General features: G+C 40.4%; 1 protein-coding gene across 1 annotated transcript in view; it reads left to right on the plus strand.

Moving 5' to 3' along the window:
- Positions 1-11,677, plus strand: part of sox6 (SRY-box transcription factor 6) — an 81,485-nt gene extending 69,808 nt beyond the window's left edge. The window contains exons 11-14 of the mRNA XM_076110259.1: positions 1,821-1,926; positions 8,558-8,731; positions 9,600-9,816; positions 10,595-11,677. Of these exons, the coding sequence (XP_075966374.1) occupies positions 1,821-1,926; positions 8,558-8,731; positions 9,600-9,816; positions 10,595-10,895 (798 nt within the window). The 3' untranslated portion in view covers positions 10,896-11,677. The remainder of the gene's footprint in view (positions 1-1,820; positions 1,927-8,557; positions 8,732-9,599; positions 9,817-10,594) is intronic.
- Positions 11,678-15,659: the final 3,982 nt, after the last annotated feature.

Below are 15,659 nucleotides of genomic sequence, written 5' to 3' on the forward strand. Positions count from 1 at the left end.
GGACTGTCCAAGTAACATCAGAGGCAGCACCATTGCCCATCCAGCTAATCGCACATCAGTCACTTTGTCATCGGGCTGCTAGCTTCTTTCATTAAGAGCAATAATGTGGCTGGGTGATGAATACAGATCCGTGCATGTGTTGCTTTACGCAGAATGTGACACCGAGAGAAGCGCCACACTCCATCTTCTCTTTACAAAGCGTCCTCTTGCCCAGCAGGGACCACCACATATGTCATAATTAGAAAACACTTAAGTAAGCAAAGGGCCGTCAGATAGACAGGCTCTAATCACAGGCCATAAGCAGGTAGTGGTTAATTGTATATCAAAATCACTCAGTTGGCCATAAAAAATGACTTCTCCTTCAAGTATGATGGTAAATTGCAGTGCTCTTTCTGTCTCTTTCGCAGTCCTTTCTTTTGAGGAATAGTTCTTAAATAAATAAAAGCATGAGGAAAATCAAAATACTGTGAAAGGCCTCAAATGGACTTTGACTATCTTCATCCTTCATCTTGTCATTTTTTTTTTTTTTTTAACCCTGAAGGAAAAAAAGACATACAAAAGAAAGACGATTTTTAAATATTTTTAAAAAAATGTGCTGTAATTACTGATGGTTGTTGTTGACCACATTACTTTACTTGTCAGGAAAATATATCAAAATTCATCAAATGCAGCTGTAAAAACAAATATCTTCTCTTACAATAGTTAGGTCTGCTTCATTTTTGAGCACCTTTTCCTGTCGGGGGGGAACTTCCATGTAGGCGAAAAGTGAAAAAGTAACAAAATGGTGCAATGCATTACAAAGAAGGGACTAAAATATTAATGTGTGTGTGTGTCAGGGGAGCTGTTAGTATTATGTGGGGACTACCCGGGTTTCTGTTCGGACTGCATGTGATAGGCATGTTTAGAAAAGAAAGAGGCAGAGGTCAGTGCAGACAGTACATCTTTGGCAGAGATTGAACGCTCATCCTGGGAGTAAAACAAATGCTTTTTTTTCTGAATGGTGGCAACATGCCTGCTTTTAGTGTCATCCAGGCGAAACCTAGCGGGGGAGAGATTATTTGTATCATGCAGAGTCAAAGTGTCCATCTCCTAGTTGAGTCTTTAGAGAGGAAGACAGCCCTTTGCTAATGCCCTGTGTATTCACTGAGGAAGTAGGTCATTCAACAATGGCGCCAGCAGCAGTCGGCACTCTCCACTTGCATAATACATTAAGTGTAATGTGCAGCAACTATTCAGAGGCCCCCCGAAAGCTGTTATTTTATTCTGTAAATGCACACGGACATGACATTTAATATTGTCACGGAGCGCTGAATGACAGGGTTTCATTGTGCGTCAAGTACAACATGATGCCAAGTTTAATCTGAGCACAAAGCGACATGACAAACGGGAAAACACGGTGTGTTCTCTAAAGCATGAACTCTGAATAAATGATGGGCGCTGAGCTCTGGGCACTGTAGACTGGAAGGGAGGATGTAAGGAGAAGATTACAGAGGAAAATCTGAGCACTGCAAAGAGGGCCACGGCCCCATTGTGTGCCTCGGATCACAAAGTATCCTTCTGTAAATCTATTTGCAGCACCCCTGGCCCTCACTGTCTCGCTGCCTCCTGTCATCCATTATAGCAGCTGCTGAATAGAGAGATGAGAGGAAAAAGCTACATCTAGCTCATGTCAAAAGAGCAGCTCTTCAAAAGAACCTCTATTTACCAAAGACAATTTTTTTCTTTTCAGATTCCTGATGGGGTTATTTTTACAATTCTATCACTGTACAAATGTGTGTATGTGCTTGTCCATGTACCTGACTGTTTGTGTTTCCCTGTAGGAGAGGGCGCATTTTGAGAGCATCGGGCACCACCTTGGCAAGCTGGGCGAGGAAGGGAAGATCGGCCACAGAGTTATTGACCTCACCAGGCCAGAGGATCTTGATGGTAAGGCCATATTTGTGTTTTTCTCTTTCTTTTTTTTTCATTGCACGTAGTTGACTTAATAAAGTTAAGTGGATTCTGTATAGCCTAAATCTGAACTTTGAAAGCAAAAGGAGTTTTGATGGCTGATAAAGCCTGCAACTCCGGTAGAGTGTGTGGGTGTGTGCAGAAACGTGCGTATGTGTGAGGGAGATGTGGGGGTTGGGGTGAAAGCCGTTTGAAATGAGCCGTGGCTCCGAGGTTTTCACAGGTAGGTGAGTAGAGGACAAGGGTGCCTGAGGACAAAGCTGGCTTTTTTCCAAGCTCAGCTCCTGTTGCTGTTGTGCTTGTTTGAGGTCCTGGGCACAGGGGTGTAAATTTGGGTTGCACCAGTGTGACAAAGCGTCATCTCCCTTTGTGGCGCTGGCTCCTTCACAGGAGCGAGACGTACCTCAGTGCACCAGTGTTTGTCCGACATAAATATTTGTGGCAGTTTCCATGGCACTTCAGAGCCAGAGCAAAGAGGAAAATGGTTCTGACTCATCTTTGATGCCTCAAAGACTCTCAAGGTAGAAGGATAGATATTTCTCAGGACAATGTAACCCATCAACATCTTTAAATAGCATCTTACACATACATTTCCCATCAGTTATAGAAAGAAATGCTCCTGCATAATTGGTTCACATAGACTTTTACAAAATATATATATATTTTTACTCCCAATAATAAAAAAAAAAAATTGTTTACAGACTCCAAAGTAAATATCTTCTCACATCACACCCATCGTGAAGATGAGAAGTAGAGGTGCATTTAGTGGATTCATTGACATGTTTCCCATGTGAGCCACAGCAGCAGATCCCATCCCACCCGTCTGACTCCTCGGACAGATGTGCTTCCAGTGCTCATTCTCCCAGTGGGAACCTTCTCTCTGTGGCTACTGTGGAGTCAGGACTGAAACAGAGCGCACACCAGGGCAGTTGTGTCCTTTTAAGTCCTGCAAAGGGCCGAGGGAAAGGCATGCGCCAGACGCCTCACATCAGTGTTCCCAGTGGGCTATGGATTAGGAGCAAGCAGAGGTTAGAGGAGAGGAGAGGTCCTCTTCCCAGGGGGAAATGGCTGGGAGTCAGGGCAGTGCACATAACTCAAAACGCACAGTTAGCATTTCTTCTCTTTAACCACAAATATATCTGTCCGTCTCTTTCAGCTTCACCAACAGGAAAACACATACGGTTGAATGATGTGAAGCAGGGTTTTATGATGTGAACCACAAAGTGTTTACTCTTCTGAGAACATGTTTACTTTTGAAATCCTTGTTGTGAGGATTTTCTGCTCCCTGGACCAATAGAGGTATACTTTGATTCATAGAAACATATAGTATCCATCTAATTGCATCTTATTTGTGCTCTATTTTGTAACCTAGAAAGCTCTCCTTTGCTGATTTGCATGTCAGAAGTCATGCAGGTGTCAGTGTTATAACCAGCAAAACATTTTGGTGACAAATGTTTTATTTATGTTAAGCGTCTATATTACAGTTGTTTGAATTACATTTAAAATACTATATTTCAACATGTACTCAGCATCTGCTTCACAATAAAATAGTCATTTTTATCACTAATGTTTACTTTTTTACCTATATCAGCCCAGTTTTAACCTAGACATTTTGACCTGCAAATTGCCAAATCAATGCTTACTGAATACTAAATACATAAAAACATAAATAAATAGAACTTAAGTCGCAAATGTGATTTTATTTTTGGCACCACTCCGGTACAGAAGGAGGGAATATAATTTGAAATCTCACACTTTTCCTCAGTAGTTCAGAACACACTGCATTCTGTATACTTTCATGAAAAGGAAAATTACTGGGTGTACCTCCCAGCCCTAACATAGGGTGTGAAAGCCCCCGGGTGTGTAGCAGAACAGAGCGGCCACATTGAGTAGACCCAGAGTACAGCGGACGTCTGTCATCACAGCAGTTCACAGAAAGCTTTTGGTTGCTTAAGCTAATATTTGCGAGGCATGCAGCTTCCAAAGTCCTAACGACTTGGAAAAAAAGTGCCAAAGGAATGGAAATAGATAGGATTTCCACGAGCCACACACAAGAACCCCCGCAAATTCATTAAGTCTTTTTAAGCTCTGAAAAAAACATTACCAAATACCACAAAGGCCTCAGCCCAGCCAGGACCTTTGTTCATTCGCATATGGCAGTATGGAGTTTCTGTGTAGCTGAGGTTTTCTGTTTGTCTAAACCGCCCCCATCACTGAGAGTCCGTAGAGAACAAAGAGGTTGTTGAGAGATGTGTGGAGGCAGGAAACAGAATTAATCTTAACGCCCAGTGTGATAATATCAACCGTAGAGTGAGAAAAGATGGGGCTTTAGCCAAGCAGTGTCTCTAACAATGTCCTCATGGAATAGGATGAGAAGAACCGTAGTGTTGCATTGTTGTTACATTGATGGGTTCCTTTACATCGGTAGCTTGAAGCTGTTTTGGAGTTTTATTCAAGTTGATTGTTTGAAGAGGGTATGTTGTTGTTTTTCTTCCACTGTGAGGCCGTGGGAATCAAGCACTGACTTTTATTGCTTTTCCTAGAAGAAAACTTAGATGAGGAGGCTCAGACATAATGATTTAACAAGTGACAACAACAATAGGTGAATAGGTCATGACAATCAGGAAGAAAGTTGTTTTGAAGTTGACAAATTCAAATTTACCCCCAATTGGACACATTTCTCTGTGTTTCTGTGTGTTTGTATATCCATGCATCTCCTCCTGTGTTTACAAAGCTAGGATGTTGTGAAAGAATAGACTCCACTCTTAAGCTAAATGCATATGAGAGGGAATAGAGCAGACAAAAGTAAAAGCCAGAGCCTACATGTTGAAACAGGTTGGTCGTTAGCACGCACACTCACACGAACAAGTGCTCCAGATAACTCAAATCGTCCTAACTGGAAAGAAAAAAAAGGATTGACATGTTATAATGGGGCTTATATCACTTGTAATTTGTAATGGTTTAATTAGCATGCTATGAGCTCAGGCTAGAACAGGGACACTGAGAGCTGTCTCCTGTCTGTCCATACACATTAATCTCGCCTGATCCTGCTCTGAGGGAGAGGCTCTATTGTCAGTAGTAAATGCCTTCAGTCAGAGGTGTTAAATGTGATCCCAACAGGGAGTGGTTTGGCAGGTTTGCGTGATTGTTGCCTGCTCACTGAGGCTCATCCTCTTGAGCGGATTCCTGGGTGACATTATGTGTCTGCCCGCAGAACAAAGATTAGTAAAGGAGGAGAAAAGGGGGATGAGAGGGGACGGCAGGGGCAGTGCTACCCTCTGGCTTGGTACATGGTCGAGTCTGAGCCTGCAGCTCACAGTTGTGATGGGCTTTTGGGCCTCATTACATTCTCTCTCCATTTCTTTCCCTTGTTTCTGCTTCGTCTTTATCCGCTCTTGCTTCTTTATTTATTATACCCCCCTCCACACACACACAATCATTCTTTCTCACTGTAATTCATGCTGCTCATCTGCAGTGTTTCCAGGAGAGACAAATTAAAAGAGGATTCTCATATTGCTCTGTCACACTTGAGCTGCAGGCCTCATGAATCACAATAAATTCTATTAAGCAGCGCTCCCTCTGTTTCGCTCCCTTCCCCAGCTACCACCCAGGGGGCCTGCCCCTGTCACTGCTAAACATCTGTGTTTATTTACACAATCACACACCTAACTAACTGATTCCTAAATGTCTTGCACCTCCTGGAAAAAAAATGTTAATGCTCATTTGCAAAATGTCAGACCAGTGTCATGATTTTCAATGAAAAGACAGAAACAATGTGGCAGTAAATTGCATGTTGCAGCTTCTAGGGATTTGTTGAGACTGGCTGGTAATGCGCAGGATGCCTCTGATTGAGTCATATATATTATTGGGGCTGTACTGTAATGCTTGGTTTGTAATCAGAGAGATTACAGTGAAGACTTTATTATAATTTCAGGTCAAAGTTCAAACTGTGTTTGGATGTTGGTTTGCCAGAGGCAGGCTTACATCTGAGACAACTTGATACCTCCATTACTTTGTGTTTTACAAATCCAGGACCACACCACCTGCCTCAGTACGGGTGAAGATGATGTAACACTGCTGTTGTTCATTTCAACGGCGTTCTGTAGCATCAGACAGGCACTTTTCTATGTGCCATCATGTGAGCAAAAAACCATGCCTCATCTGGATTCCCTCCAATGAACCAAGTCACGTGGCTGGTTTCCTGGCTAACTATGGATGTGGCACTAGCTGATGGCAGGCGGTTGTTTTGTCCCCCTCCCCGTAAGAAGCTCACCTCTGCCCGTATGCATGCACACCAGTATATAAATTGCTGAATCAGTGTCAGTGATAGAGTAATGGCACGGGAGGCATCGTAAATTACAGCAAGCGATCCCGGGGCGCAGACACTGGCTGTCGTGTCTGAGTGAGCGCTGCGCTCCTGAGCTAATGAATACCTTCATCTGGCCCCGGCAGTCAGCAGATTGCCCCGCGTTGATGGATACTGTCAGCCCTCCGCCACACCACATTTCATTGCACAATAAACATGGTTGTCAAAACCAAACAAAGTGAAATCAATTCATCCTGTACAGTGAGTGCATGCTAAATGAAATTAACGTACTGTGGGGTTCGGTGGCAGCAAAGGTAGTGTATTATTTCTGAATTCATGGTGGCTTTAGGGCCTATAGACTTCTAGAAGGCAGAACAAGAGACGGTATTTGCAGAGTTCGAAAAAGTGTCAATGAAAATACCTCTTACGTGTTGTGATTTTGTATTTTTGTGCATCCTGTATGTGAGAGACTGAGCAAAGGAAAGGGTTTTTCAGATTAGGCTGTTTTGTAGATTATCATATGAAATTTAAAAAAGGAGAAAAAGTCCCTCGTTAAAATATATGATTCACTATTTGGTGAAAATGTAATACTAAATATATTAATCTATGACACAAGATTTTAGGACTTTTTGAAATATATTTTCTAATAATAATTATATATATATATTAAAATTTGTATTATTATTATAAAAATCAGAGGTGGTTCCCCCCCGAAAAAAATAAGTGTCAGTTTGGTTTTTTTTAAGCATATTTGCTGAAGACGGAAACATGAACACATCAATTATAATATTGTGACTCTTATTAACTTGCATTGGGAAAGAGCTGAATCCTTTAGGCAGCAACTAGTGCAGAGCCACAATGTGAGAACACATTTTCACTGGTCTACCATATGACAGCAATCTTAAATGTGGCTGTTTGATTGTTAAATATGTTCTGGTGAAAATTGAATTGGGGGGGCCTTTGTACTGAGAGAAACAGGTTTCTTAGTGTGCAGCAGGACCTCAAACATTCTCTGTGAGCAGAAAGCAAACTTCCACTGCACCTCCATCTCTTTTATACTGGAGGTGGTTGTGGGCTCCTTCAGGACAGCATCTGTGTGTGTTTTGTGTGTCTACATATATTGCCCTTTCACTACTTGTCTCCTATAATACTTTTGAAAAGAAGACATGCTTTTCCAAAGTGACAACACTCAATCTCTTGAGGCTGAAATGGTGCCGCAGCATCTTCAGTGATTGGAGCAAAGCGGGGTTTCTGTGGATTTGGAATTAATGTCTCTGCACAGCCCTCCATTACTCATTAAGAATTTGATTTTGTTTATCAACTGAAATAATAGAAATCAAACCACAGGTAACGTGTGCCAAGGCTGCTAGTGGAATGGTCTAATGAGAAGGCTTCACATGTGGATGATGAAATATGCATGAGTCATCCCAAGCTTTCTTTTCCAGATTTGAGATCATTAAAGATGTATCGTAGCATATGGAAGGCTTTTTTTGTCTTATTTTTCAAGCCTTGTTTATCAACATGTTTTTGTTTGTTTAAATATTCATACTGCTTTTATTTAATTCTTTCACATCTTACATATAAAAGGAAGCAAATGCGCATGCAAACAGAAATCATTATCAGCCTGATGTACAGTTTAATACTGAGAGAAACTCTCTTATGCTGATTGTGAATGCCCTGATTGAGAAACGGCACTTTGCAGAATCGGCACAGTCTCTCATCGCAAATGTGGAGAGAAAGAGTGAGTGAGAAAATGACAGAAGGAAAAAAGAGGGAGAGAGTAAAGCAGGAAGGAGAGCAGGAGGAATGGTGTGCTTGAATTTATTTTGTGCATATGTGTTGAATTGTAAATTGTTCATATGCCTCAAGAACTATATTTGTTATTTATGTTTGCATTCTTGCACTTTTTATGGAAACTATGAACGTCAAATTGAATAGTAGAGTGTGAACACTTGCAGACAAAATATTTTACTGCCATAGAAGTACAAGGTCTTGCTCTTTTGTTTTTGGATGGACCTAAGTATAAGTTAAAGAGCGCAGCTCCCCCTTAAACTGACATTGTATTCGTTTTTATTGCACATCAAATGTAAGCCTGTCGAGTCAGGTATTCCACTCGATATAAAATATACCCTCTCTAAGAGGATCTGCAGCCCAGCACTCATCTGAAACATTGTTCATGATGAGGACAGTAGATGGAGAGTTTGAACGTGGCTCATCATTTAATCAATGTCCTGGGTCACTGTTCCTGGGAAGTAAATTGCTCTGCAGATAAACCCTAACCCAATTATTGTTGGCCAACAGGAGGCGCTGGATCTACTGAGGCACGCGTCTTCAGGGAAGCCAGAGGAAGGAACAACAACGAGCCCCACATTAAAAGGCCAATGAATGCATTCATGGTGTGGGCCAAGGATGAGCGGCGCAAGATCCTCCAGGCCTTCCCCGACATGCACAACTCCAACATAAGCAAGATTTTGGGTAAGACTTTTGCAATCAAATACAAGTCGGTCAAGCAAATATTTCAAGGTAGCCCTCTCTTAAGACAAGGGCGCTGTAACTGCTTTTGTAAAGCCACCGGTAAGGGACTGAAAAATGATATCAAACCAACATTGCTCTTCATTACCCTTTCACACTTTCCATTCTGCCTCTGTTCCTCTCACCCTCCAGCTGAAGCAGAGGCACCTAACTCACTGATAAACTTTCAGTGTTTACAGCTAATGATTAGAAAGGTCTTTCACGACACACGGTAGAGGTGGTGAACTTGCTTTCTGTGATTTCGTGAATCAATCTGAATTGTTTGTGTGTAACACACAGTTGATTTGACAAAGTAGCTAGCATCTGAAGGAGGGTGTGTTATCTCACAGGCCACTGTGCATCAGGTCACCACGGCACACAGATGGATTTATAGCCCATCACTACCATAAGTGTTTGTCATGAAAAATGACAGAGGCTAAATGGGTCTTGTCCCCTCAGCATTGGAGTCCATACATCAGAGCTGTTAAAAGTGCTGTCATCCAGTACCTAGGACACTTCACAGAGCTGCAGTATTTACTGCACTAGCCTGTTGTTTCTTGCTGTTTGACATCGAAAGCATGCCTCTAGTCTCAGATTATGTAATATCAAGAGGTTGGTGAGGAACAAACAATAAATCATGATTTTGCCAGAAAATGTACTCTTATGTACAGTTCAGTGTTAAAGTAGCCTTTGGCCAAATGTGGTAAAATGTTTGTTTTGGACTATATATAGTTGCATTACTGATCATTTTAATCACTATCGGTTATTAAAATAGCTTTTTTTCCCCGCTTATGTTCAAATTCTGAAACTCTGAATCTAATGTATTGTGTAGGTTCCCGGTGGAAGTCCATGACTAACCAGGACAAGCAGCCATTCTATGAGGAGCAGGCCCGTCTGAGTAAGCAACACCTAGAGAAGTACCCAAACTACAAGTACAAGCCGCGGCCTAAGAGGACCTGCATTATCGACGGGAAAAAACTCCGCATTGGAGAGTACAAGCAGATGATGCGCTCACGGCGACAAGAGATGCGGCAGTTCTTTACTGTGGGGTAGGTGCGCAAGTCCCACTAACTATCCACACTAACACACAGAAAATCCAAAAACATACCAAGTGGATGCTAGTTTTTAGCCTCCTTAAAACTTCTTCTCATACACCCTTTCCAAAAGGGAATGTTGAGTTAACCTCTACTGTTTTGGTTTTAAGACAAGGGTCTGACATATACAGACCTGTATAGCTGTCACCATATATAGCTGTGATTTAATAATTTTAGACAATAGCAGTCTGCCAATGGAGTGCAGACATTATTACATGATATAAGCTTTAAGTATAGACTTACAGAAGCCTGGAGGGCAGCACTCCGAAGCTTAACACTTTAATTTACTGTGTGTGGTTAGCAGGAGAACCCTTCTCCAGGTGTTCCCATGTCAGTTATAAGCTGCAGCGGCTGGAGTATCAATCATCCAACGCAACAGCAGACAAGAGCAGCGCTAACCACGTATTGGTTTTATGTCACCAATAAACTGGGTAGCGTTTCTGAACAGCTCAAGACAGGAGCTGTCAGGAGAACCTCTCTTTTCCCAAATCCTTTTCACAGAGCTGCTGGCTTAAATCTGACTGCTGTGGGAAACCAACCATTTCAGTTTAAGTGCAAAAAAAAAAAATATATAAATATATATAAGAAATCTCAAGCTACGATTAAAAAAAAGAACATACATATGTATGTTCTTTTATCGTTTTTTTATATTTTCTTTTGAAAATCGAATTCGTTTTAAAAGTAAGTCGTGTGTGTGATATCTTAATTGTTTTTCTCTCTCTCGCACATCCAGACAGCCACCACAGATTCCTATCACCACCAGCGCCAGTATGGTCTATCCCGGGGCCATCACAATGGCAACCACCACACCCTCACCTCAGTTGACATCAGAGTGCTCGAGTGCCTCAGCGAGTCCCGAGCCATCCATTCCCGTCATTCAGAGCACCTACAACATGAAGCTAGAGCCCAGTACCTTGGTAAACAACAGTGTGCCGGTCAATGGAGAGGATGAGATGGACATGTATGAGGATTTTGAGGATGAGCCCAAATCAGACTATAGTAGTGACACACAAGAGCCAGTCAGCACCAACTGAGATCTCTTTCACAGAAGAGGCCAGTGCCGATGCAGACACAACACTCATACAGGAGGATGACCAGAGGGCTGGTCTGATCTGAGGGAGTGAAAGAGCAAAATAAAACAAAACTACACCACAAAGGTTTAAAAATGTAAAATAAGTAACGGTGTATCATTTAGGAGCCAGCATGCAGATGTGGCTTCATCAGAATCAAAAGCTATTTGGTCTTAAGTGTTTCTTCAAGTGTGTGAAGCAGTTTGGTTGTGGTTATTTAGATTTTCTTTCTTTCTTTTTTTTTAATCTCATTGTTTATTTTTTCATTGAGATCATAGACATTTACATAATTGGGTCGTAGAACAAAAGACAGAACTTGAAATTGAACATTTGACATGGATCTATAATTCTTCCAGACATTTGCCTTGTTTTCTTCTTCAATTAGATGATTTTGATTTACATTGCATAACTGTTCAAGATGGGGATAATATTCTCACTCAGGTATAGTGTGCCAGCCAACAGCTTGTGAATGTTCGTAATCAATAATGAATTATTAGTATTATCAGTACAAAATATCTCAAAATTCATAGAGAGTGATTCCAACTTATTACAGAGGGGAAATTACACATTATTATTATTATTATTATTATTATTATTATTAGTGTTTTGTTGTTATTTTATTACACAAACTGCATAATTTAGTGCAGAAGTGCCAAACATTTCAAGTTGTTTCTAAAATCTGTAAAATCTTTTGGGAGAGGCTTCGTGAGTCTTTGACAATCTCTTGATCCCTTAATACAGCTTCATTATCCAGACTTTCTTTAATTTACCCTAACAGAATAAACAAATGAAACTCAGGAACTTGGAGGCAGCAGGCTCTGCAGGAGGTTACAGTATACGACATGTTTGGGTGGTAGCTTGTGATGCTAGCTGTTCTCCAGGGAGCCCAATGCAGTGATCATCAATGAAAGCGGCCAGCCCTTTCATTTCCTCATCCAAGTCCACACAGAGCACCGTGGCATCCTTAACTCATTTCCAGCACTGCAACCCAGTCTGAATCACCAAATTCTTAATCAGAGTGATTGTAATCAGGCCAGAATGCGAAAGGGCCAAAGGCCTCCAATCTGTAGGATTGGAACAGCAGCGAAAGGCAGCTTTGGGGGCATTACAATCCCAAATTGATGTTGTACAATGTTTAGCTACAGTACGTTCTGTTAAAAGATTTAGCCCCATTTGGACGACAAGTTTAAAGTCTTACGTCTTAGAACTTCATTTTTTTCCAATCTTAATTCTTTTCAGACATTGTAAATCTTAAATTGACACTAAGAAGTCTTAAAGGGGAGCACGGTCATCGGGTTGATGCAATGAGTTGATTACTGCCGTAGTCTTAAGAGGAGTGACAGTTTATGAGGATATTTATAAACTGAGAGAGAGGCTAAAATCATATGTTTGTTTCTTAAATTTCCTCGTCATAGACTCATGACAGGGGTAACTTAAAACACTGATTTTTGCATTAGTGCACTTATACAAATCTTATTCTGTCACCCTTGCGCCTTATGTTATTTTAAAATAATTGTATCAACTTTTGGAATGCACTTAACACTTGCATGTATAACAGGAAAACATGCAACGACACAAACAAGGGGTAAAAAGTCTCTGTCCTTATTTCAGCTAAAACAAGCTGACAAGTGGTGACCTTCTGGAGACGGTAGCTAGATAAAGCAAGGCCTTGATATTGAGACTCAGATCCTCTTTGCAGGGCAGAAGGTCTAAGTGACTTCCCTCCCTGCCATGCCTTGCTCTGACCCCTGCCCGTGGCAACCTCAGCACCCAGGGGTCGCCATCTGGCTCAGAGAAGGAGAAAACACTAGGGAGGGATGGGAAACAATAAAAATGGGGTTTGTGTCCCTCATTGTGCTCTCCATCAAAGTGCTGGTAGTAAGGCCTCAACAGGGCTCCCACCCTGGCCCAGTCACCAGGCACTGGCGAGCAGATGGAACAAGTACATCAAGCTGTGGGGGATTATTAAAATGACTGACGACTGGGTATCATCTGTAATACAGCATTATTAATGCATGACTCTTGCTATTCCCTTCCCTTGCCCTTGAACCTGTCCATTTCAGAAAGAGCTCAGAGCTTTTTGAAGGATCTGAATGGTTGGTCACTGGCTTCAACTGGTCAAGATCCCCACTGCTGGTCACTGCATTTTTCTCCTAGCTCTAATTGGTACAGATGGCTCTATATATCTCTTACGCACTCATATCTTCTGTACTCTTATTGTCAATATCAGTGCTTGCTTGCGTTGTTTCTACTTTTTGGAAGCATTTATATTCTTATAGTCTTGTAGGTTTTTTTAACCAGGACATTCATAATTCCTGTTTTATTTTTCTTCTCCATCACATCTTTTCTACATTATTCTCATTTTGAGGTACAACACATTTTAAGGATGCTCTCCTACAAACAAACCCAAGTGGATTTCCCTCCAAGTCAAACTGTTTGGTGTTTTCAAGCTGTTTGCTCCTGTTTGCTGGTGGCTAGATTGGTTTGTATGTGATTGTAAATATTTTCATGACCATGCCACACATGCTTTAGTTGGCTGGTAGTTACCGAGGACTCTTCATGGAACTGAAACTTGACTGTGCTTGTATAGCAAAAAAAAAAAAAAGAGAAAAAAATGACAAGAACTCACAAGGAGACGATGTTTCTTAAGTGTTATAAGCACTGGATATAAATTGTATTTTTTATCAATTCTGATTAATGTGAAGCTGTTCAAGGAAAAAAAAAACACCATGAATGAACAAAAATCTCCAAGTGGGTTTGCTCTCACAGTTGCCAGATTTGAGTCATTTTTTTTGTCTACTTATTTTGTTTATTTATGCAAGACTCATGTGATGAATGAATACTTTGTTTAAGCTTCAGGGCTGCCTATAGGGGAGAGACTCAGCACAAGAAAGTGAGCAGAAAATTCAACAGCAGGCTCGGTTAGCCGTCAAACACCAGACTTCAGTGCATTGTATATTGTATTTGAAATTGTAGAGTATCAACATATTGTATTTATTATTAGCCACTGCTGGCTCTAAAATTGTCAGTAAAACAACAACACGGACAATCAGAGAAATAGAAAAAAAACATGTTTGATGAATTTGAGCTAAAAATGGTTTTCAGTGAATTCACCATCTCATTTAGATTTTATTGTAAATATAACATAGGAAATATATTTTTGTTCATTAGTGAAGTATAAGTTATGTATTTTGACTGTTTTATGTTTTATTTTTGTACGTGGTTTCATGTTTTTAAAACCTGACAAGTCACCGTACCTCATGTAGATGCTGATTTTCTTTTCTGCCTATTGGAAGAGAGCAGTATTGGACCTGAGAAAGAGTGAAGCACCTCACTTGCCAATGTTATCTTCCCTGGACTATTCAAAGAACCAATTTAAATCTACTCATTAGACTTGTTTAAAAGTAATGTAAAAGGATTATAGAATAATTTGTTTCCAATTATGATACAATCTATGTGGTATGCTGTATGTCCTTGTGTTTTTTGGTTATAACGGCACTCACAGTTTGTGGCAATTATTTTTAGGAGGAGCTGATACCATCCAAAAAATCTGCATGCATCTGGCTGGCTTTTACATAACTATAATAAACAAGTGTTTTTTCATGAATGATTGTTTCAATCACAAGTAATGTTTTTTAGATTTTTAAAAAGGTGGGAGCGTGCAAATATTTATTTGTTTTAATGTGGCAAAATGCACCAACACGGTGCATGCTTCATACTTAATTCTCTCCTTGTCATTTTTTTTTTTTGTTTGTTGCTGATTTTTAATGAACATGTTCACGACTATCCAGCCATCTGCAAATGTAGCCCTCATAATTGTTTTCTCTCAATCCACTTGCAATGGTTTGAACAAACAACTGAAGACAAAAGCTTGTATGCTGTTCCAACATTACTTACTGTAATTCAATTTATTTTTTCTGTCTAAACTTTGTGATGTATATGGTGGGAATGTTCTCTGTGTTAATTTAATCAGCACAATTCACTGACATGCTGGACTGACGTGCTAGCTGCTGTTCAGAAGTGTAAACTTTGTTCTTCAGGGCAACATTTATAGTTGTCTTTGGTACTTTGCTTTTTAGAGTTGTCTCTCAAGCAACACTGTGTGTGGCTCTTCTATCACTAGAGCCGTTGTTTTGAAATTGCTGGCATCCTGATACAATTTTCTGCGTAGATTTTTTTTTTTTTTTCCTGGCAGGTACCTAGGCCCATGGCGAGTATTGTTTGGGTGTAGAGAAAATGAAATACATAGTGTCTCTTGCTGCTTTAAAAAAAAAGTATATGTCTGAATATGTAAATAGTTTATCATAATATCTTGTACAGTCCAATGTAAAGTTTTTAATTCAACTTAAAAAAAAATGTTTGCCATCACATTTGTGTTCACATTCTTCTTTATACAGTACAAAAGATTGATTATTTGCTAGGGGTATTATTGCTAAAAAGAAAAAAAAACTAAAATGTTATGAATTTTTTTTTAAATGTTTGTTTTGTTTTGCTTGGCTTCAAAGTGTACACCAGCAAGTCTTTGGTTTCCATGTGCAGTATTGACGTGAGGTGAACTTAAGGTGAATAATTTTACAGTGGTGTGTGTGTGGAGAGCTGTCTTCTCCGCTTTGGTAGTATTAATACACTATATCAAGTAAAAACAAACCAATGAGAGACACATTTGGGTGTATCTAGGCACCATAGAAATGTGTATACTGTATATGATTAAATTATCCCCACAGGATC

Source organism: Anarhichas minor, unplaced genomic scaffold, assembly GCF_050575085.1.
Source record: "Anarhichas minor isolate MPS153535 unplaced genomic scaffold, ASM5057508v1 ptg000042l, whole genome shotgun sequence".
NCBI classification, from domain to species: domain Eukaryota; kingdom Metazoa; phylum Chordata; class Actinopteri; order Perciformes; family Anarhichadidae; genus Anarhichas; species Anarhichas minor.